We start from the raw sequence: 21,984 nt of genomic DNA, 5'->3' as shown, positions 1-21,984 counted from the left end.
ATCATTAAACGCATAGAAAAATGCATTTGTCAGCTACCGGTATGTGACATATCTCAGGTTGGGGGGGTGCTCCTTTTGAAGTCACCAAAGTGAGGAAGTTGGAGATTTCTGTTTACCCTCACGGGTCCACAAAGGTGTCAAGTGGGCTCATCTTATGCCGACTGGTCGTAGCCGACTTAGTGATTAACAAAGCGTTCTGAGAACTCCAAACTTTATTGATAATCCTGATACATGTGCATATGCTACAATGGCCTTCGAAGCTCTCCAGATAGAGGCCTCAATACAGTGACTCTCATAATGAGAGGCAGTCTAGTAACACTCCACACTAAGTTCAGTAGCCAAAGAGGCTCCCAAAGAGCCTAACAACATAGCATACTACCCTACCACCTAGCCGAGCTCTAGGAGCAGAGACCTCAGTATGACGACTCTCTACCAAGAACATCTTGCAAGGATCTTACAACTCGCAATTGCTATCCTAGTGGAGCTCTGGGGAGTGAATGAATTGGAATTAATTAAAAATGCTCGCTCTCCTCCGCACCAGTGGGCACGCACCGTTAATGTGGCACATGTCTGGAGAAAGAGAGAATGCGCACGGAGCTGGAAGAGCTTGAATGAAGCGTGTTTGGCTTTAGATAAAACTACTAGAGGATATACACTGAAATATCATTCATCATGCCGGCTCAACATTGTGATGTCTCTCAGCATTGGCGATGACATCATCAACTGGTCCAATCCTAAGCTACATCCAACTTCCGTCAGGGAGGCCTCATAGAAGGCCAAGCAACTTGACACTAACATAGCAGATGGAGCTCAGGGGAGCAACCAAACAATGGTTGAAAGTACTCCCAACCCAGGTGCACCAGAAGAGGCTCAAGAAAAGAGCCTACAACTTAGTGCTACTGCTGAATTCTTATTACCTGTCTCTTGTAGTCAGTCTCATGAATGCATTATACCTAGTGCATCCAGCTTGCTCGAAGAGAAGACAGCATTCTGCACAAATGCGCATCCCACATTCCTCGAGAGTAGGGACGGGGCAAACTGAGCTTTTCATTGAGAAATCCTTTCAGTGTGCGCATTCTGCTCCCTCAAGGATGCATGTGTTCCTAACTCATGTGCAAACAAAAGGTCTCCTGAAGACAAGAAAGAGGATGACATATTTCACAGGTGCCCTTTTATACCCATGGTCCCACAAGTAGTGATGTCATAGGCTGCTGCCTGCCAATGTCAAGTTCAATGTCGTGTTTAGACTCATGCTTCAGACACCAGTCATGCCGGCGGCATTCTTCATAGCTCTCTAGGGGATGCATTCGGGGTTCCATTCAAAAGGGAACTACAGACAGTTATCTCTTTTTCCATTAATTGCAAAAGCACTTGAGCAAACCAAGTCTTTGCTTTTCTCACACAGAACAACCTCCTAGACAGCAACCAGTCTGGCTTCAAAAGCGGACACTCAACTGAGACTCTCGGTTACTGAAGCTCTGAGACTCGCAAGAGCTGCTTCCAAATTATTAGTAGTCATCTTGCTGGATCTGTCTGCTGCTTTTGACACATTTACTCACCAGATCCTCCTGTCAACCCTCATGACAATGACAATCTCAAGTACTGCACTCCAGTGGTTCAAGTCTTATCTCTCAGGTAGGTTCTTCAAGGTATCTTGGAGGGGTGAGGTGTCTTAGTCGCAACATCTAGCTACTGGGGTGCCTCAGGGCTCAGTGCTTGGACCACTTCTCTTCTCCATCTACATGTCATTACCAGGATCTGTCAATCAGAAACATGGCTTTTCCTATCACTGCTATGCTGATGACACACAACTCTACCTCTCTTTCCAACCGGATAATCTAAGGGTAGCTGCTTGCATCTCAGGCTGCCTAAAAGCCATTTCTTGCTAGATGAAGGACCATCACCTTCAAATCAACCCTGCCAGGACATAACTGCTAATGGTTTCAGCCAAACCAACACTTCATCACAACTTCTCCATTCAGCTAGGCTCATCAACCATAACTCCCTCCAGGACAGCCAAGAACCTTGGAGTTGTGATTGATGATCAGCCAAACTTCACAGACTACATTGCTAGAACTGCATGGTCCAGCAGATTTGCTTTATACAACATTAAGAAAGATCAGGCCCTTCCTATCGGAGCATGCTATACAACATATTGTCCACTTGTTCTATCCAGGCTGGACCAGGCCGTATTTAGAACACATAGGGCCCTGGGCCTATAGCAAACCCAAGGGCCCCCTTCATAGTAGCCTATCTTGGTGCCACAACATTCTCTACCACAGGAATATATATATATATATATATATATATATATATATATATATATATATATATATATATTTTTTTTTTTTTTTTTTTTTTTTTTTTTAAGCCAAGTGACTTGTGCTGGTTATCGCTTTAATAGAGCGCCGAAAGTGTCAAGAGAGTTTGTCACTGCTGTGCTGGACACGGTCTGGCTGCTCACGCGCTGTGAGTACTGGATGTGCATGCGGTTTAATCAGGCAGCTGTTGTTTTTACGGTGTATGGTACTGGAGAGATGAGACGTATACGGATATCCACAGAATAGAGTATTTAATCCAAAAGAAGGAGAGTAACACCATTACACACATTGAATAACAAATAAGAACAGACAAGGAGTGAAGGGATTGAGTCCAATATAAAGGGAGTGCTAACGAGGAAGTCCAGGTGATGATGGTCTGTGAAGATGGGGAAATGACAAGGGAAGTGAGTGCAGGTGTGGAGAACATGAGGATCATGGGAAATGGAGTTCAGGAAGACAAGGGATCTGTGACATTACCCCCCCTCCCAGTAGGCGTGGCCTCAAGCCGTGGATGTAACAACGGGGAGGGGGGGTGGGCGCCCTGGAGACCTCATGCCGGTGCAGTGGAGATCTCCAGGGCGGATCCATGAGCCAAGGCAGGTTAGGAGTCCTGGGCAGCCATGGCGGGTCAGGTACAGCAGGCTGCCACGGTGGGTCAGGTGCAGCGGGCTGCCACGGCGGGTCAGGTGCAGCGGGCTGCCACAGTGGGTCAGGAGACGTGGGCTGCCACGGCAGGTCAGGAGACGTGGGCTGCCATGGCGGGTCAGGTGCAGCGGGCTGCCACGGCGGGTCAGGAGATATGGGCTGCCACGGTGGGTCAGGAGAATTGGGCTGCCATGGAGGTGCTGGAAGCCCACCCACATGTGTGGCGCCCACATGTACCCTACCCACAGGTACCTGCCCCCCCCCAAAAAAAATACTTTAGGAGGTTTAGGGAAGTCTTGGGGAGACCATGGAAAGGATTGGATTTGTGGGCTTGAGTGGGCTCGGAGAGGGCAGGAGCAGGCTCGTGACAGGCTGGAGCGGCTGGCTCGGCGGCGGGAGGAGTGGCAGAGGAGCATGGAGCGGCTGGCTCGGCGGCTGAGACTGGAGATACTGGCTCGGTGGCTGAGACTGGAGATACTGGCTGGGCGGCTGAGACTGGAGATACTGGCTCAGCGGCTGAGACTGGAGATGTTGGCTCGGCGGCTGAGACTGGAGATGCTGGCTCGGCGGCTGAGACTGGAGATACTGGCTCAGCGACTGAGACTGGAGATGTTGGCTCGGCGGCTGAGACTGGAGATGCTGGCTCAGCAGCTGAGACTGGAGATGCTGGCTCGGCGGCTGAGACTGGAGATACTGGCTCGGCGGCTGAGACTGGAGATACTGGCTCGGCAGCTGAGACTGGAGATACTGGCTCGGCGGCTGAGACTGGAGATGCTTGCTCGGCAGCTGAGACTGGAGATGCTGGCTCGTTGGCAGCTACAGGAGCGGCTGGCTTGTTGGCAGCTACTGGAGCAGAGGGCTCGGCGGTGGCGGCTGGAGCAGAGGGCTTGATAAGGGCTGGAGCGGCAGGCTCGGAGAGGGCTGGCTCAGTCAAAAAGTCTATTAACCACCCAGCATTCTCTGGCGACCCATGAACGGCTGGAGCTGATTCTGGGAAGGTAGGTGCTGGCTTGAAGAAGGCTGGAGCGGGCTCAGTGAAGGTTGGGACTGCTGGGTCAGCCCTAAAATCAATGAACCATTCCCCCTCTTGGAAGGCTGGAGGGTGCTCGGTGATAGCTGGAGCAGGCTCATAGGAGATTAGAGCGGGCTCGGCCGAGACTGGAGAGGGCTCAGAGGAGGCTGGAGAGGGCTCTGTGGAGACTTGAGCAGGTTCGGCGCAGGCAGGAGCAAAGGCAGGCTTCTTTTGCCGTCTAGACTTCCTCCTCTTGGGTGGCTTGGGTTGAGGGTTAGGCTGAATCCCTGGTGCACACCCACTGGAGTGATAGGTGGAGGAAGTTGGTGGCTGGTGAACTGGCCCGGCCACCATTGTTTCTGAGGGAGATGGACGAGGGGAATATGATTGCCTGTGAACCTCTTCAATTTCAAATTCGGAACCATTAAGAAATAGAACCAGATTAATAATTTCGACAAGGGAATAGAGGCATTCAGGTTCACAGAAGCGAATCGTATTCTCGTCCAAACCCCTCAGAAAACAGGAATTTAAAACAGCATCGGGCCAGCTCGCCTGAGAATTCAGCTCAGCAAATTCCTCAATGTATTTCTCCAGTGGGCGGCCATCCTGCCTAGCCATTCAGAGCCGATGGTCACTCTTGGCTGGCGTTCAAGATCCTTTGAAGGAATGGGAACAAGGAATAAACCCATCCTCTATGTGGATTTCCGGCGGTTTTGGTCTGTTCTTCTGTTACGGTGTATGGTACTGGAGAGTTGAGACGTATACAGATATCCGCAGAATAGAGTTGTAACGAGGTTAGTAGATGTGGGAAGAAGGAGGCGGGAACCGGCGAACATTCAACGTAACTTTAATTCAAAAATAAACAAAGAACAAAACGAAAGTAATGCCGGCAGACCCTCGCGGACGTCTGCCGGCCACACAAACATAACAAAACCATAACATAAAGTCCAGGCCTGGTCCTCTCTCATCCTTCACTGTAGTCGCTCCTCCTTTTATGCCTCCGGAGCTCCTCCGTGAGAGACTCGAGGCCGGCACGCCTCGCAGGTGATGCTCATTATCACTCGCGTCACCGGCCTCGTGCCGTTCCCTCACGGAGTATTTAATCCAAAAGAAGGAGAGTAACACCATTACACACATTGAATAACAAATAAGAACAGACAAGGAGTGAAGGGAGTGAGTCCAATATAAAGTGAGTGCTAACGAGGAAGTCCAGGTGATGATGGTCTGTGAAGATGGGGAGATGTCGAGGGAAGTGAGTGCAGGTGTGGAGAACAGGAGGATCATGGGAAATGGAGTTCAGGAAGACAAGGGATCTGTGACAGCTGTTTCATCACTTTGCTTTTGTTCTTTGTTTCCCAGGTGCTCTTCTAAAAATAACAGTGCTTAATATGTGGGGGTGTGGTGGGGTTTTGGCCCACCGGCGATCGGCCCACCGGGAAAAGTTCAGTTGCTCCCGATGGCCAGTCATTCTACTCCACAGCCAATTATGGGCCCCCTCCATGCTCAAGCCCTGGAGCTTAGCCCCGCCTAGCCCTATTGTTGCAGCATAGCCTAGTCAAAGTTTAGGGGTAATGTTAAATAGCCATTATAATACAGGAAGAGCTCTATCAGTAGTGAGATATCAAAACCAGCCTTGAAATAACACAGAGATGGCATGCTACATTTGCCATTTTGTCCTTATCAAATGACCTACCAGTGTCAGTTGCACTGCCATTCACAAATCCTCTCCCGAGGCCTTGTGGGATATTAGAGTGTCCACTGTATGCACACTTCAGAATCTTGCCGGAAGAAGTAGGTCCTACTAGGTACTTTTTGCCTACTCTTTTATGAATACTGTGAATTCGGACATGCTGCTTTTGTCACATACTGTTTTTCATCTACTATATAGTGGGGAAGTGTGTGATTTTGATTGCAGCCACTGTCTAAAATAATAGGTCACTGAATCATTCACTCAACCGATTCATTCAAAAACTCATTTAGTATTCATTTAGTAACTAAACACAAAACACAAACTGTGCAAAACAGAAACACTGTGCTTGGAGTCTACTGTAGCTTTGTTTAGTAACCTTTCATTGGCGGAGTAAAAACACACCATATTGTCTCTAAATGAAAGTTACTTAATATTAATTAACTTCATCCCTCGTCTAAAACTCAGCGTGTTGTCTAAAATAAAAGTAAAATACTAAAATAAAAGTTATACTGCTGCGTATTTACACTTAAATTGATACTGGTCTGCGCTTCACTACAGTGTAAATGCATTCACTCTATGCAGTCCAGTGCGTTGCGCAGCTTTTTCACACAGATTTTGATAGTTGGACAGCTAAATAAAACAGGCTGTCTAAGAAGAAGGCTAAGGGATAATTGTGGGTGCAGATGCAAGGTACATTAATATTTCTGAAATAAACAACTAATAATATTTCTCCGGCACCTGTACATTGCCTACAGAGAGGAAAGCCCCGTCTAGGTGCTGCCCAGTATGTTTGTGTCAAGGTATTCCTTAGTCCAGTTGTTTGATGAGTGATAGATTATACTGTATGTAGTTGCAATAAACACTTTAAGAAGCTATACAAATATTGCAGAGGATGATTGTTAAATTCTGTTGCATAGAAATTGAGAACTGATGATGGCACCACATGTGAAAACAAATACTCAACTGTTCCATTTTCTACCACTGAACCTAAAAACGTAAGCCAAAACAAACTAATTAAGTGTACACAGACCATTTTGATGTGCTGAAAAAAAAAATCCTTGGATGGAAACTCGTGTGTTTGGTTGTGGGTCCTAATAAAGAGACTGACCAACTGTTAAGTAGCTCAATTTTATATACTTGTCAAACCCAACTGTTACTCATATTAGGCTTCTGGATAGTGTTAGTTTGGGGCCCTGACTGACTATACTTCCATTTATAAAAAAATTATATAAATTGACAGCCAGACTTCAAAACATCATAAAGCCACGAGCTAAAGATGTAATAATCCAGAGGCATCTAATGAAATATTACCTGATTTTTCACCCTGTTTGAGCTCCAAATCAGCTGATTTTGTCTGAGCTCCTCCGGTGGTCAGGTTAGCAGAGCCTATTTTCCCTTCACTGATCACTTCCAGCGAACCAGTATCACTAACACATAGCTGCAAAGAGTAGAATAGTGTTACTGTTATTCAGTAATAAAAAGGATATACAGTGCCTTCAGGAAGTATTCTCCACACTAAATGATTATGTGTACTGTATATAAAATTCATATTTTTTCCACTCTAGTGATAAAAACACAGGTAACACTTTACAATAAGGTTCATTAGTTAAACATTAGTTAATGCATGGGTAGGCAAGTTCGGTCCTAAAGAGCCGCTGTCCTGCTGAGTTTAGCTCCAACCTTAATCAAACACACCTGAACATGCTAATCAAGCTCTTCAGGATTACTAAGGCTATAAGCAGCTGAAGGTTTTTTTTCAGGGTTGGAGCTAAACTCTGCAGGACAGCGGCTCTCTAGGACCGAACTTGAGTTAATGTATTAACTAACATGAACTAACCATGGGCAATACATTTGTTACTGTATTTACTAATCTTTGTTAATGTTAGTTTATGAAAATACAGTTGTTCATTGTTTGTTCCTGTTAGTTCACAGTGTATTAACTAATGTTAACAAGATTTTAATAATGTATTAGTAAATGTTAAAATTAACATTAACAAAGATTAATAAATGCTGTAGAAATGCAGTTCATTATTAGTTCATGTTAAAGGGGTGGTTAAATGCGATTTTACTTTTTTAACTTTAGTTGGTGTGTAATTTTGCTGCTTGAGCATAAACAGTATCGGAGATATTGTCTTTTAAAGTTTAATGCCTACAAACACGACCCGTTTTGGACTACAACGGGTTGGTGACATCATAAACCCTGCAAAACACGCCCCCGGGAACACGCCAAAAAATGGGCAGGGCCATGTGGCGCAGCATGTGGAAGCGGAAGAGTTGTGTACACCGGATGCGAGTGGCGCGGCGGGGCAAAAGATAAAAGAACCCATTATAATCTGTGATATTTTCTACACTGGATGTGGTGCTGAAGACAGCTTCCAGAATCTAAGTTAAATGCTGGATGGCTATTACTGAATGCACACAGGCTATGAAAGATGAAGCAGCTCCCACTTTAAAAGCAGAAGCTGCTGTTTATCGCCTCCAAACTGTAAGTACGTTTTATTGTTTGTACATGTCTTTTAAACCTATAGTTCTGTTGCTATTTTTGGTTTCATCAAGGACATATACAAAGAGCAACTCGTTTTTGCTTTGCTAGCCAGTTAGCTAAATTCTACGAACACCAACAAACTTCTATGTTCATAGACAAACAGTTGTTCATTCTATAAATTAAAAGCTACCTTTACAAAAATGCGACTACTCAGTCATGTATTCGACTACAGTAAAGCTTTAATCAGGATAAAAATGTATATTGAAAGCTAACAAACAGCAGTGACAGCATCTAAACACTTTGACACAAATACAAAATAAAATATCATTCATAAACGTCCTTTAAAATCCGTGATTGCGATTGACCCTCTTCATCTGTGTCTAATTCGGGCTCAATTTGATACAGCAATATAGACGCCATTATTTACATTTTGACTGAAGCAACGGATGGTAAGGGGCGTGTCGTTTCCGGACGCTTTAGCGAATCACGATACACTGGGCCAGCTACCAATCTGCTAACCAATCTGAGCACATTTCGTATTTCGGAGGGAGTGGCTTCATAGAAGCAGGAAGTCAAACGAGCTGTTCATATGACAGTGGAAACAGAGGTGTAGAATAAAAATAAAATATATGAAAAATACAGCGTTTTCAAAAAAACAAAGCATTAAGACATGTTAAACTGTGCCCCAAGAATCAAGCTTAGAAAAAATTGTAGTTAACTAATGTTAACTACTGAACCTTATTGTAAAGTGTTACCAAAACACCTTTAACAGTAACTAGCCATGACTGAAATTATTCGACTGGTGAGACAGCAACCTCCAGGTTATCTCTTATTATTCTTTTGGATCTGTCTGCAGCTTTCAACATTTTAAATCACAAGATCTATCGTCTCAGACTGCTCACCATGGGAACGGCAGATCCTTCAGGGTATCTTGGAGACGAACAGTGTCTAAATCACGGCTAACCTATGGGGTGCCTCAGGGTTTGGTGTTTGGCCCCCTCCTTTTCTCAATATACTCAATATTACCATCCATTTTAGAAAAGAACTTTTTTCAGTCAAGCATTTTTTTTTTTAAATTTGTGTGCTTCATAATCTTTAATCAAAATAACTTCCCCTCCCTCTCGCAGTGACATCTCTTCTCTAATGACGTGTTTTCTAGCACAAGGACTGGATAGAATACACTAAAAAAAATATTAAAAAAAATTAAAAAAAATAATAATAAAAAAATATTATATATATATATATATATATATATATATATATATATATATATATATATATATATATATATATATATATATATATTTATTGATGCTTTCCGTTTTATTTAAATAATTCCTTGTGATTTACCATCATTGTATCAGGTTTCTTGTTTAAACATGATTGCGATATGTTAAACTGACTTAAAATGGTTACTCTTTGGCTTAACTCTGTGTTTTCATATTGAAAGAATGTTGCAATCAAGTAGCTTGATCAAATATATAGAAAAAGGATTTCCACTTCCCATAATGTTTTGCACAGGGCTGGATGGGGGAGTAAATGTTGAAATAAAGTATTATTTTATGTATTTTTCTTGCAAGATGAGAAAACAGGGAGACTTGTTAATATTAATAATTTTTAAATACCGTTATGTTTGTATTTAAAAGAGTTTTCTGTTATAGCTTATTATAGCTATAAAAAGCTATCATTTTTCACATTTGATTGATTAATTTAGTATCAGATTTTAATAATTTAGGAGGTCATTTCATGTGCAGGATGGGCATTTGATTTATCATTAGAATTATGTTAGAAAAAAACATTCCATATTAATGCATTTTTAGCATTAAATGCTTTGGGGCATTCCTCATTTGCAAGCTGCTTTGCATAAAATCATCAGCTAAATGAATTGATGTATTTAGACATCTTTTAAATGTTATTAAAGAAATTAAAAAGCTAAAAAATAGTGAATTGATATGTATTCACTCTGAGTTTTCAATTCCCTTAATTTGATGAAGTTTTACAGTAATCTTCAGCAATCACACTGAATATGTAAACATGGTTAAATCTTCATTTCAAATACATATCATTGATTTTGTCACATGTGGAGAAAATGTTGTAATCTGATCAGACTAGTGCTTCCTTCTGACAATAATGTTTATTAGCACAAAATACAAACCAGCACCCAAGTACTGTAACATCACCTCTACCATTAAAGGGATAGTTCACACTAAAATGACGTAGAACACGGAAGCTACACTGTAATTACTACATCAACTGCGTAGGAGACTGACATGGAAGAGAAGAGATTGTTGAATAAAGTTGTTATTTTTGTTTTGTTTTGTTTTGTTATGGTGCACAAAAGTATTCTCGTCACATCATAACATTAAAGGTCCTCTAAGCAATCCTGGGTGGAGTAACTTTCTGTTGACGTTCGAAGTGTTGTCAAACAAAACAGAGGCTATAGCTAGACCCTCCCTCCTCCTCCTCCCCTCCCCTCCGTGCTTCCTGAAACAATCATGAACGCGCATTTAAAATCAGTCTTGTCGGTTATTGGCTGGAGCATGTTTCGTGGTCCAGGCTGCACCAGTTTGTTTTGTTGCCGTTTTTGGAGCTTGTGGCGACTACAGAGACCGTGTTTTTTTACAGTGTGTTCAGGGGACAGGCAGCTAGCGGATAGTGAGTTGATGTTTGCTGTATGCAACAAAAAATGTTATGGCCTAAAAACGCTTAGAGGACCTTTAAGGTTGAACCACTGTAGTCATGTGGACTATTTTAACATTGTCCTTAATACCTTTTTGGGCCTTGACAGTGGTAATTAAATTGCTGTCTATGGAGGAGTCAGAGAGCTCTCAGATTTCATCAAAAATATCTTAATTTGTGTTCCGAAGATGAATGAAGGTCTTACAGGTTTGGAACGACATGAAGGTGAGTAATTAATGACAGAATTTTCATTTTTGGGTGAACTAGCCCTTTAAGTTCAAAGTTGGCTGCTCTGTGCTTCAGGGCTGTTTTTTTTAACATGAAGAACTCAAAAGCTTGTTGCCATCAAGATCAACATGGATGGATTTCTCTCCAAGCTTAAGCCGAGTTCAGACTGCACGATTTTCAAAGTAGTCGGGTCATTGTTCTTTTCACACTGCATGATTATCTTGGCCAGCATTCAGTCGCTGCTGTGTTCAAACTGCACGATGGATCGGCGATAGAAGGTTTCACACTCATGACTTTACAATAGGAAGAATCGCTGACAACTCTGTCTGGCACGCAAACTACGTTTCACAACCAAACACACGCGAGATGTGACAAGGAAACAACGCGATATCACGCGTGCAAGACCGGAGTTGTTATTATTATTATTAAAAACAGCAGCCCGCAAAAAGCTTGCAATACGAATTGCCTGTGCGGTGATTTGCAGCGAAAACAAGAAAAAGAAAAGAAAAATAAGGAAATGGTTGGGGAGACTGTGGATTGTGTGTTCTGCAACGAGAGTTGGAGGTAAATAACTTTTCAATGTGCTGCTGTTGCGGATGGTCAAGCAAATGTTTGTGCTTTGTTTCTGTTTGATAGAATTGTAATGTTTATCTGAAACGAAGCCATGCTTGCTGATATTGTGGTCTATAACTCCTCCCCAAACTCTCCGCTGCTCTGTATTTTGCTCTCTCATTGGCTGTTGGTCATCGCCGATGTAGTTTTCAGTCAGAACACTTTTCACACTGCAGGATTTTGAATCGCCCACAGGTCCAGATATTTAGCATGCCAAATATCTCACGGGTGTCGGCGACTTGTCGGCGATTCTCTCAGATCTCGTCTTTGCTCATTCACACTGCGTGATTGTCACTCACGTGAACGAGCACCGATTTGCATGTGATTTCGGGCATTTGTCGGCGATTTCTCAAAACCTGTCGGCGAGCCAAAATCGGGGCTAAAATCGTGCAGTCTGAACTCGGCTTTAGTTAAATTTTGTGTACTAGCATTACACTTGTTGCCCTAGTAAAGGCTACTAAGAAAGGCCGTACAAGACCACTTATGAGATGACTTCACACACTGTGGTACCAGAAGATCCTCCAAGATGCTGATCAGCATGTCACTTCAAACCCATGACTTTCAAGTAATGTTGACTGCAGACAGCTTTTCTAACCACAAATTGCTTTATGGTAGCTTGAAACACTCTTTCCAAATTGGACATTCAAATATTAGGGTAATTAGTTAATGAAATACAGTAGAACAAAGGGTATGTCTTGCTCACCTTCAGATTGCTTCCAGGGAGGATCGCCATTCCCTCCTTCCAGCCCAGAACATGGACAATGGTCCCTCCAACCTGAGCAGGAAGTGATGCAGCCTCCAGTTCACTGCCTTTAATCGCCTTGATTGCATTTTGAGGCAGCTCCACTTTTGGCAATGAGTGAGCAGAAGCTATGAGAAAATACAAGCTTTTTGACTCAAAGAAAATCTGCTCTAAGAGTAGGCCAAAATACTGAGATTTCATGGTCATGCCAGCTTCATCTACAGCTTTTAACTCTTTTATTTGGAGTTCTAAACAATAGTTTAGCAAGGTTTAATTCTGTCAATCAAACTGCAAGAAAATTTAAAATTGGTTTACCTTTTCAGTCATGTTTTAAAAGAGAAAAAATTTTCAATACAATATGTAAAAAAAAAAAATCTTAAGCTTAAATAATTTTTCCTATTCAACATAAGTACCTGGAAAAATTATTGTGGTAGTATCCTGGGGTTTCAGCCGATGAGAGGAACTGTCATTGGAAGCGTGAGAGACGCTGCTTTCAGATGGGACATCTGCATCATGTGGTAGGACATCCAGGTCTGCTTTGGCACTCATAGCAAGACTCTGCTCAGTATCACTAACCAAAGAGAAATTAAGGACATAATGATATTATTTTGTTATTTAGCAATAGTATGTATGGAATGCAGTGTTGGGTAAGTTACCCTAAAAAAGTAATTATCTTCAAAAGTGTAATTAGATTACTGTACTAGTTACTCTTTCTAAAAAATATTGCATTAATATACTAATTACTTCCTAAATCCCATATTAACCTCAAGGATATACATGAAATGGCTATTTAGGAGAATATTTCTATCATTTCTCCACAAAAGTAAAACAGAAACAAGATGATAACAAAGATGAAGCACAAATGATGATTAGACCATTAACTGATGGTGATTATGATGGAGATGCATAATCCATAATCTGACGGTGTTGATCATACATAATCCATAAACTGATGGTGGTAGTGATGACGATGATGAAGCATAAGTGATGGTGTTGATGCTCAACCCATAAACCGATGGAGGTGGTGGTGATGATTATGCATAATGCATAAACTGACGGTGTTGATGCTCAAACCATAAGAGACGGTGGTAAGGATGTGAGGGAAACATCAGTTTCATCAATTCCAATTCAAAAAGCATCATTTCCAGCGCATACTCTCTGCCCCCAAAATATTCTTTACCAATGCAAAATGGCGCTGTGGTCAGTAAACTAAAGTAGGCGAACCATTCATTATTTAATTTCGCTCTTAAAGACTGCTTTATGAGGAGCATCCGATTCCGATGCATTTAGAAGGAAAAGACAGATGCTCTTTGTTGGGATGATCGATATTAATACATATGTTTTATTTTCATGGCAACGTCAGCTTAACTGCTAATTATAAGGGTTTATTTAATAATTTTATAAAGGAAAAATACGATAAAACGCGCGTCATCATAAGTGTCCAGAAATGAATGTAAAGTCAAATCTATATATATATATCTATCGCGTCTTAATAGCATGACATGAATTGTGCGTAATGCGAAGACGATAAGATAAATGAATTTATTCTCACCAGTGCTGGTCTTGCTCGGGAGGAATATGACCTGCGCATGCGCGCATCATAAGCGCACAATCCTTTGATGTTTGAAAGTGTTGCTTTCTACACCACTTCACATGCGATAGTGTGCAGTGTATGAAACACCTCTAGTACTGATATAAGGATTGTTGTATATAACATTAATCTAAAAACATCTTTAAAACACTTTACCTTTTAGTAAAGGATGTTTTCAAAGTTAAAAAAAAAAAAAAAAAATGCCGTAAATATGCTTAATGCATAATGAAAGCCAGACTTTACTCCAATTGAGTAAATTCCTAAATACAAATGAAAGAAAATAAATTTCTATGTCACTGTGACTGGATTACCATATAACAGTCATAATGATCAACTGTATTAATTAAGTGATTGTTACCTGAAAGTGCAAAAGTCAAATTTAAAGACATAATGAGTCGACATGAATGAGAATCAAAGTTGAACTGACAACTTCAATTTTCTCTTAGTGGAAGTTGATTCATGATCCATTCTTCATCCTGATTTTGAACCATCTATGTGGAAGTGAACCAGAAAAATATACTGCATAAAACTTGAGCATCCACTGGGCCTATATTCCTTTAATGTATTTATTATAGACTTAACTGTTCAAATATAGACAAATATGCCGATAAAATATAATAATGAACATAATTCACATATGGTAGTGTTAACTGTTGCATGAAATGATGTCACCTAACTCTCAGCATTTACAGTGCAATACAAGGCCTAGATTTGTAATTTATTTAAATTGCTATTGGACTTGGCCTTGAAAGTATGATGACACATTTTGCTTTAAATTGTGTGTAATTAGATTTAAATCTCATTAGGGTATAATCTATGAGAAAATCTCATAAAAACCTTTTCACCACAAATATAACAGGGAAAAATTGGTTTATATTGGTTAACAAATTATGAGCCAATATAAAGGGTATGGCCAGTGTTTTATTGACTGAAGACACAGAAAATGAGAGTGTAGTTTTGATGGATGAGACCAGTTGCTAGCAGAGGTCATCACCCCCCGGAGACATTTGAACCACATCCTCAGCATCCAGGACCACTTCCTCCAGCACGTCGACACTCTCAGTGTTGATATCTAGGGCATTTTGCAACAATTCAGGACGCTCCTGGAACAACCACCACATAGATAAATACTTGTGGACACAATGGTTTCTTTTGTGTTGACATAGACACTTCCAGTTGCCAGACTTGGTATCAAAAGAGACACGTGTCCTCCCAAACTGACACCATTTGTCCTTAAGGTCAGTGTACACAGAAAAGTAGATGCATCTCTCTGAAAGTTCATGCTCCTCCCAAAAAATAGGGTACACACAATCGACTCCCTCTAAACATGCCCTTGAGTTCATTTCCTGGCACTCTTGTTTCTCCGATTTGGACAGGAGGTGTTTGCCAGTCATTTCCTCCAGAGAGTTGACACACAGTGGTGGAGGGGGAACGTAGTGTCGTGAGTGATTAGTTCTCACAAGGTGCCGGCATTCTTTACCAGGATTTCCTCTCTGGGCCTGCACTTTCATGAAATCCCAGCATTCTTCCAATTCACAAAGCAGAATCTGTAAGGCAAAGGATTTACGGATATGAATGGGCACTCTAGGTCCATGCAGATCCTTGGGTGTAACATAGATTGCATTTTTGGCATCTATGCATAACATGGGCTGTTGGTCATGGCCGTGCTGTAGTCTCTCGTGGCGTCTCAAATTTGATGTGGTAGTAAAGTGAATTCCACACTTTTGGCATGCTGACTTATTGCCTGCTGTCCTGTCTTCATTGTCTGTTTGCAGAGTCTCCAACAGGACTGTTGTAGGTTGTAGCTCAACTGGAAGGGGGAAAACAATTTAGATGAATTGCAATTTTGGAATGGCTGTGTCTGAAACCAGAGTAATGCTAGATGATCAGGTAGTATGTGGAGGTAGGATCGAGACATGTCTAAATCAAACATCCTCTCCGGCATGATGCCTCCATCTGGTCTGTCAACTTCTGTTTTACCCCCCAATTACAAATACATTTATTCAGAAATAAGCATCATGTTGAGTAAGGCACAGTATGAAAGTTTAGCCCCTAGAAGTCGCTTTTTATTATGCTTATATGCCTCTCCTTTTGTTTTGTTGCTTATGTTTATTTTATGATTACAGTTACATTTAATGTTCGCTTCCTTCTTCCCTGAACTTGAACTTTCTTAGAGTTAAGTTTGATCACTTAAAATCACATTATTTTATTTCATTCTAATGAAACAGCCACAAGTGCTGAATTACTACTCATACAAGTCACTTTATCTAACTAATTAAAATTGTGGATGACTTGTGTTGCTAAATGGCATGCAATTAATTTTAAAACACTGTATGGTGGAGAAAATGCTGTATTACAGTTACTACAAATAAAGCTTTCTGATTATTCTACAGCATGTTTGCCACTTGACAGCACTGAGGAGGTGCAAACATGTGACTCACGATAAATCAAGAAAACGAGAGATTCAAACAATAAGACTAACTGTGTTGAGCTATATAACATTGATTTGTTTATCTGTCAATATAAGTATCCAAACAGTTGCTCACCTCTCTAATAAAACACATAATAAAGTGCATGATTTCTATGGAAGTAAAAGTTCAAAACCCGAAATCGAGGGTAACGCGGATATGATGTCATTGACAAGCAACGCAATGACACAGGCCATTACAATGGTTAAAACTGGATTTAAACATTTTTGGAAACATTTGGGATAATGTAAGTACACGGGTCAACAAAAATATAATAGTTTTAGTGCTTTTTGGATATTTTAATAAAAAAATCTTACATATTGTGCCTTTAAATATTTGCTTGGATATCTGTACAAAGAATCTGATCTAGATCATGGGATGTGTACATTATGATGCCTTGGAAGGTGGTCTGAAATCAGTATCCTTAACACGTGTCTATATTGGACGTGACAGTTGTTACGCCAAGCAGCAACAGCTTGAGTCTGTCTACACTGGATGAGACAAAGCAGTTGTTACAAATCCATTTGTTCTTTATGTCTGAAGTTGCGTGAGTGCCTGAAGTACATCACAAACAGAACTGAACATAAGTTTACTGTTGGGGATTTGTCATGTCGCACCGCATCCAGTCAAGACAGCATCTCTGATTATGGGTTCTTTTGTCACGTTCGGTGTAGATGCGGTGTAAGATGGGGGAACATTAGCAAAATGTCATGGGCAAAAAAGGTTCACTGTAGCGATGTATGAAGCACAACTCACACAGAAGTCACTTTCAAACCAAGCAGCATTCTGTTGGACAATGAGGCGAATTTGCATGTTCAACAAAACCCGAATCTGTGTAGGAAAAATTCATGTAACTTTGTAATCTTTAATCAAAATAAATACACCCCCCTCTTGCATCTCTTCTCTTCTCTGATGATGTGTTTACTGGCACGAGGGTGGGGCAACCTGTCGCTCACATGAGATCCACCAATAGCAAACAACAACAACCATTCAATCAATTCCCCATGGACAAAAATCAAGCCCCGCCCTAATTTTGTTCTTGTTCCAGAAGCCGTTTCACTCGGATACACATCACAATATGGAAGAAAAGACTATTCCAACTTTAAAGGTGCCCTAGAACCCTTTTTCACAAGTTGTAATACAAGTCTAAGGTGTCACCTGAATGTGTCTGTGAAGTTTCAGCTCAAAATACCCCATAGATTTTTTATTATTCAAATTTTTAACTGCCTATTTTGGGGCATAATTAAATATGATTCAGTGCGTGTCCCCTTTAAATGCTCGTGCTCCCTGCACCCAAGCTCGCAACTCTATAATACATTGCATAACCAAAGTTCACACAGCTAATATAACCCTCAAAATGGATCTTTACAAAGTGTTCGTTATTATTACATTACTCTGTGCGTTTGCTTGGTGGCTGGTATAAGACAGTTGCAGAAAGCTAGATTTATATTAGAATATCATATTAATAATAGCTGGATGACTTGTGTTGCTAAATGGTATGCAATTAATTTTAAAACACTGTATGGTGGAGAAAATGCTGTATTACAGTTACTACAAATAAAGCTTTCTGATTATTCTACAGCATGTTAGCCACTTGATAGCACTGAGGAGGTGCAAACGTGACTCGCGATAAATCAAGAAAACGAGAGATTCAAACAATAAGACTAACCGTGTTGAGCTATATAACATTGATTTGTTTATCTGTTGATAAAAGTATCCAAACAGTTGCTCACCTGTCTAATAAAACACATAAAGCGTCATTGGTGTTTCCATGATTTCTACGGAAGTAAAAGTTCAAAACCCAAAATCAAGGGTAAACTGGATATGATGTCATTGACAAGCGACGCAATGACACGGGCCGTCATGCATGCATCAGATCATGTAAGTATAGTATTTATTTGGATGTTTACATTTGATTCTGAATGAGTTTCATAGCGCTCTGTGGCAACGGGGCTAATGCTACACTGTTGGAGAGATTTATAAAGAATGAAGTTGTTTATGAATTATACAGACTGCAAGTGTGTAATAATGAAAATAACGACAGCTCTTGTCTCCATGAATACAGTAAGAAACAATGGTAACTTGAACCACATTTAACAGTACATTAGCAACATGCTAATGAAACATTTAGAAAGACAATTTACAAATATCACTAAAAATATCATGATATCATGGATGATGTCAGTTACTATTGCTCCATCTGCCATTTTTTGCTGTTGTCCTTGCTTGCTGACCTGCAAAAATCTGTTGATTCGGCTGTGCAGCTCCAGACGTTAATACTGGCTTGTCTAATGCCTTGAACATGGGCTGGCATATGCAAAAGTAGGGGGCATACATATTAATGATCCCAACTGTTGCGTCACAGTCGGTGTTATATTGAGATTCGCCTGTTCTTCAGAGGTCTTTTGCACAAATCAAATTTACATAAAAAGGAGGAAACAATGGTGTTCGAGACTCACTGTATGTCATTTCCATGTACAGAACTCTAATTATTTACCTATGCTGAGGTAAATTCAATTTTCAGTTCTAGGGCTCCTTTAAGTCACTAATGAACGACTGGGCAGTTTCTGTGGTTTCCGACACAGCCAATAATTCAATCAATGGATAAACGTAATTGAAAATGATTAAATTCCATTTCTCACCTGTTGATTTGTCTGTCATCTCAACACCTGCAATTGCAAGAAACAGATCAGAATTGAAGGATATTTATAACTGCAGGCTTATTACCCAGAAGAAAAGAATGACAAAAACAAAGCATCACAATCAAGGGAGTTATAGTTATACATATAGTGAAGGAAACATTTCTTTCCAGCATACATTTGAACTTCTTCAATAATGTTTCAAAACATCCCAGAATGCAATGATAGAAACAGCGCACAGAGTTTGAACCTAGACAAAGATGCCCAGTTTAGTTGATAAACTTAAATCTTAAAAAGTTAGCTTTTATTCTATAATGTGGACAACACCAATAATGATAAACGACTAGGTCCAAACTTATGCAAACAATAAAGAAACATTTGTATACAATATAATAAAGCTTTGATATTCTTTTTATCTCAAATTATACAATATAATGAGTGAAAGGGCAGTACAGTCCAAACCTCTAAGATAATTCAATAGGAAATGTATTTAAATAAACACAAACCATGGTTGGTAATATGGATTTTGTAATCCTTTGTCCTTTGCAATATTTTTGTGCACATTGGGCAGTGCCAGTGGCTCCTGCCATGGCCTCCATCAGCACAATAACAGGGGATAGAAAACTTCCCTGTCACAAAGAACAGACAGCGTTAGAGCTGAGAATGGGTGTAAAATATTATCTCTGTGCAAGACAACTGTTGTGTTGTTTTTTGTTTGTTTAATTACCAATGCCAGAATCTTTATAATATATGGCGAATCTGAGATGTCTCTTTTTGAGGTGATGTTTAGATGCCGTAACTGGATTCCTACAGTAGAGACAGTCAAGGTCCTTCATCAAATTAAAAAGCTCCTCTTCATCAACAAACACAAATATTCTCTCTGAAAAAAAAAAAAAATGTGACAAAATTATATGAAATGCAAGCTTTATAGAACCCTTTACACTGCATATGGATCACTTGAGATAATGGTAGGGTGACTATACACTAACGTTATATGCTTTCCTGAACTGCTAATGAAATATATTTTGATAATTGTTTATTGGTTGGTGTAGCTGATCAGTTAATGATCATGGCTGTTAATCCAAGAGTTGCAGGATTGAACCCAGCCTATCATGATTCCGATTATAATTTCAGTGGATCTAGTGAACAATCATCTTATTTTAGAAGTTTTTATTAAATGCATTACACTCACCTGTCATGACTATTTACTTCCAGAGCCTAAAAAATATATGTATATAAAATAGAATTAATTACATGTAGCAAGTACCAAAGACTATCCAATAATAATTTAATAAGAACAGAAAGATTTTGAAAGCTTCTTACAGCTTCATCTCAAATTAATACATTATTGATTTTACAGTAGGAACAATAACTATAGCATTTCAGTGTAAACTATGGTTACCATGGTGATATGGTAAGGTAATAAACCGTTTACTAGAACGAATAAACAAAGACATATCTACTGACCTCCCACAAACCGATGCTGTGGATGTAATGCCGTCAAATGTTTGTCAGTTCTCTCGATACAGACTACAGTCTTTAAATATGATATCACACCTTCAAGCGTATCAATCAATCGATCGCAGTTTAAAAAGCTTTTTATTAATGAAAACAAAAATAAAATGGCTGAGTTGTTTGCTTTGCGCACATGTATGACGCACGCCAGATCACGTGACTGTCGCGTTTCGAAAGACGTAAAGCTGTCAACGCTGCGGCTGCTGTAAACTGCACCATCAGGGGCCCGTTTCAATAAGGAGGTTCAACCAACTCAGTTTAAACTTGAACTCTGAGTTGACTTACTCTGAGATGGGAAACTCTGAGTTTTCTGTTTCAGAACAGCTGAATTCCGTTAGTTCAGTCGACTCGGAGTAGGTTGACTGAGTTAAGCGCGTGCACCATGACTATGAAAAGCCATCATCAATGGAGCGCCGATATTACGATTCACCATGGCAACAGCACATGACAAAAGGACGTATGCATACTTCTGAGTCAATGCAAGTTTAATTCTTATCACTGTTAAAATATCAAAGGTGAAAACTGGTAGTGTTATTGTCGTAAATTATTGAACTAATATTCATTTTCATGGTATCCCACATGCAAAAAAAGAAGAAAAATAATAATAATTTAACTGGATGCAATAATAAGAGTGTAAATGATTTTATCATTATTAAACACTCGTTAGTCAAGTTACTTCCACTTTTAGAACATTTTCTTCATTTTTATTGAAAATAAATGCCTTTCTTATGTGATGGGAAAAGGGAGAATAGCGAGCTCGGCAGAAGGCAGATTCAAACCCAGTCAATTGCATCACAAGTTAATTCTCCGCACCCATCACACTACTGCCTACACCACTGCAGCAACAAAATAGTATGACAATTTTAACCTGGTCTGACATTGGGGGGGTGGAGATACTGTAAATTTGCACTTAGTAATAGAACTCCGAATAATCTTGTTTTCCGTTTGCATTAAGATTATTTTTATTACCACACTGGCAGATATTGCTAATTTTACTTAAGTAAAATGCACTTAATTTAGATCCCCACAGGAAACAAGACTAAATAATTTTCTTATATGCAAAATCCATCTTGATTTAAGAATTTTTAGATATTTGTACTTGAAATACTCAGTACGAAAAGCATTTTTGCAGCGTGAATGAATGTGTGAACTATTTAAACATCACTAGCACTTTAAAAAAGGGGAGGGGACTGAAGGAAACTCTGGGTTTACCGAAGAAAACCTGCTCCCGACCAGGTTAGGTTCACAGAGTAAGTTACTATGGTAACTGACTCTGAGTAGAAGTTACCTCTCTTTCAGAAACGGGCTTGACTTAACCTGCTTTCTCATTTTGACATACCTCCCATTCTGAAACGGA

At 40.3% G+C, this 21,984-nt stretch overlaps 2 protein-coding genes across 3 annotated transcripts in view; both read right to left on the bottom strand.

Moving 5' to 3' along the window:
• Positions 1-13,982, bottom strand: part of l3mbtl1 (L3MBTL histone methyl-lysine binding protein 1) — a 46,162-nt gene extending 32,180 nt beyond the window's left edge. The window contains exons 1-4 of the mRNA XM_067371034.1: positions 13,967-13,982; positions 12,828-12,985; positions 12,376-12,542; positions 6,980-7,106 (exon numbers count right to left, since the gene is read on the bottom strand). Coding sequence (XP_067227135.1) covers positions 6,980-7,106; positions 12,376-12,542; positions 12,828-12,963 — 430 coding nt within the window. The 5' untranslated portion in view covers positions 12,964-12,985; positions 13,967-13,982. The remainder of the gene's footprint in view (positions 1-6,979; positions 7,107-12,375; positions 12,543-12,827; positions 12,986-13,966) is intronic.
• A 631-nt stretch (positions 13,983-14,613) lies between these two features.
• On the bottom strand, positions 14,614-20,735 carry si:ch211-10d23.5 (uncharacterized protein LOC556599 homolog). Of its 2 annotated transcripts, none has more exons than XM_067371479.1 (6): positions 20,580-20,735; positions 20,305-20,330; positions 19,840-19,992; positions 19,619-19,741; positions 19,116-19,142; positions 14,614-15,815 (listed from the first exon to the last, which is right to left on the bottom strand). In XM_067371479.1, exons 2-6 carry the CDS (start codon positions 20,309-20,311, stop codon positions 14,983-14,985), a joined length of 1,143 nt encoding a protein of 380 aa, XP_067227580.1. In that variant the 5' UTR covers positions 20,312-20,330; positions 20,580-20,735; the 3' UTR covers positions 14,614-14,982. The 2 variants fall into 2 exon arrangements, with proteins under 2 accessions (XP_067227580.1, XP_067227581.1); XM_067371480.1 differs by having other exon boundaries at positions 19,840-19,919.
• Positions 20,736-21,984: the final 1,249 nt, after the last annotated feature.

Source organism: Chanodichthys erythropterus, chromosome 20 (genome assembly GCF_024489055.1).
Source record: "Chanodichthys erythropterus isolate Z2021 chromosome 20, ASM2448905v1, whole genome shotgun sequence".
Lineage (NCBI taxonomy): Eukaryota > Metazoa > Chordata > Actinopteri > Cypriniformes > Xenocyprididae > Chanodichthys > Chanodichthys erythropterus.
This window is presented reverse-complemented; position numbering and strand designations above follow the sequence as displayed.

Excerpts from the sequence above, each read along its gene's own strand:
- si:ch211-10d23.5 (XM_067371479.1), bottom strand. Across the intron at positions 19,742-19,839 it reads TTATAAAGATTCTGGCATTG|GGAAGTTTTCTATCCCCTGT; the intron begins GTAATTAAACAA and ends TCTTTGTGACAG. Across the intron at positions 15,816-19,115 it reads GATGACAGACAAATCAACAG|TTGAGCTACAACCTACAACA; the intron begins GTGAGAAATGGA and ends TCCCCCTTCCAG.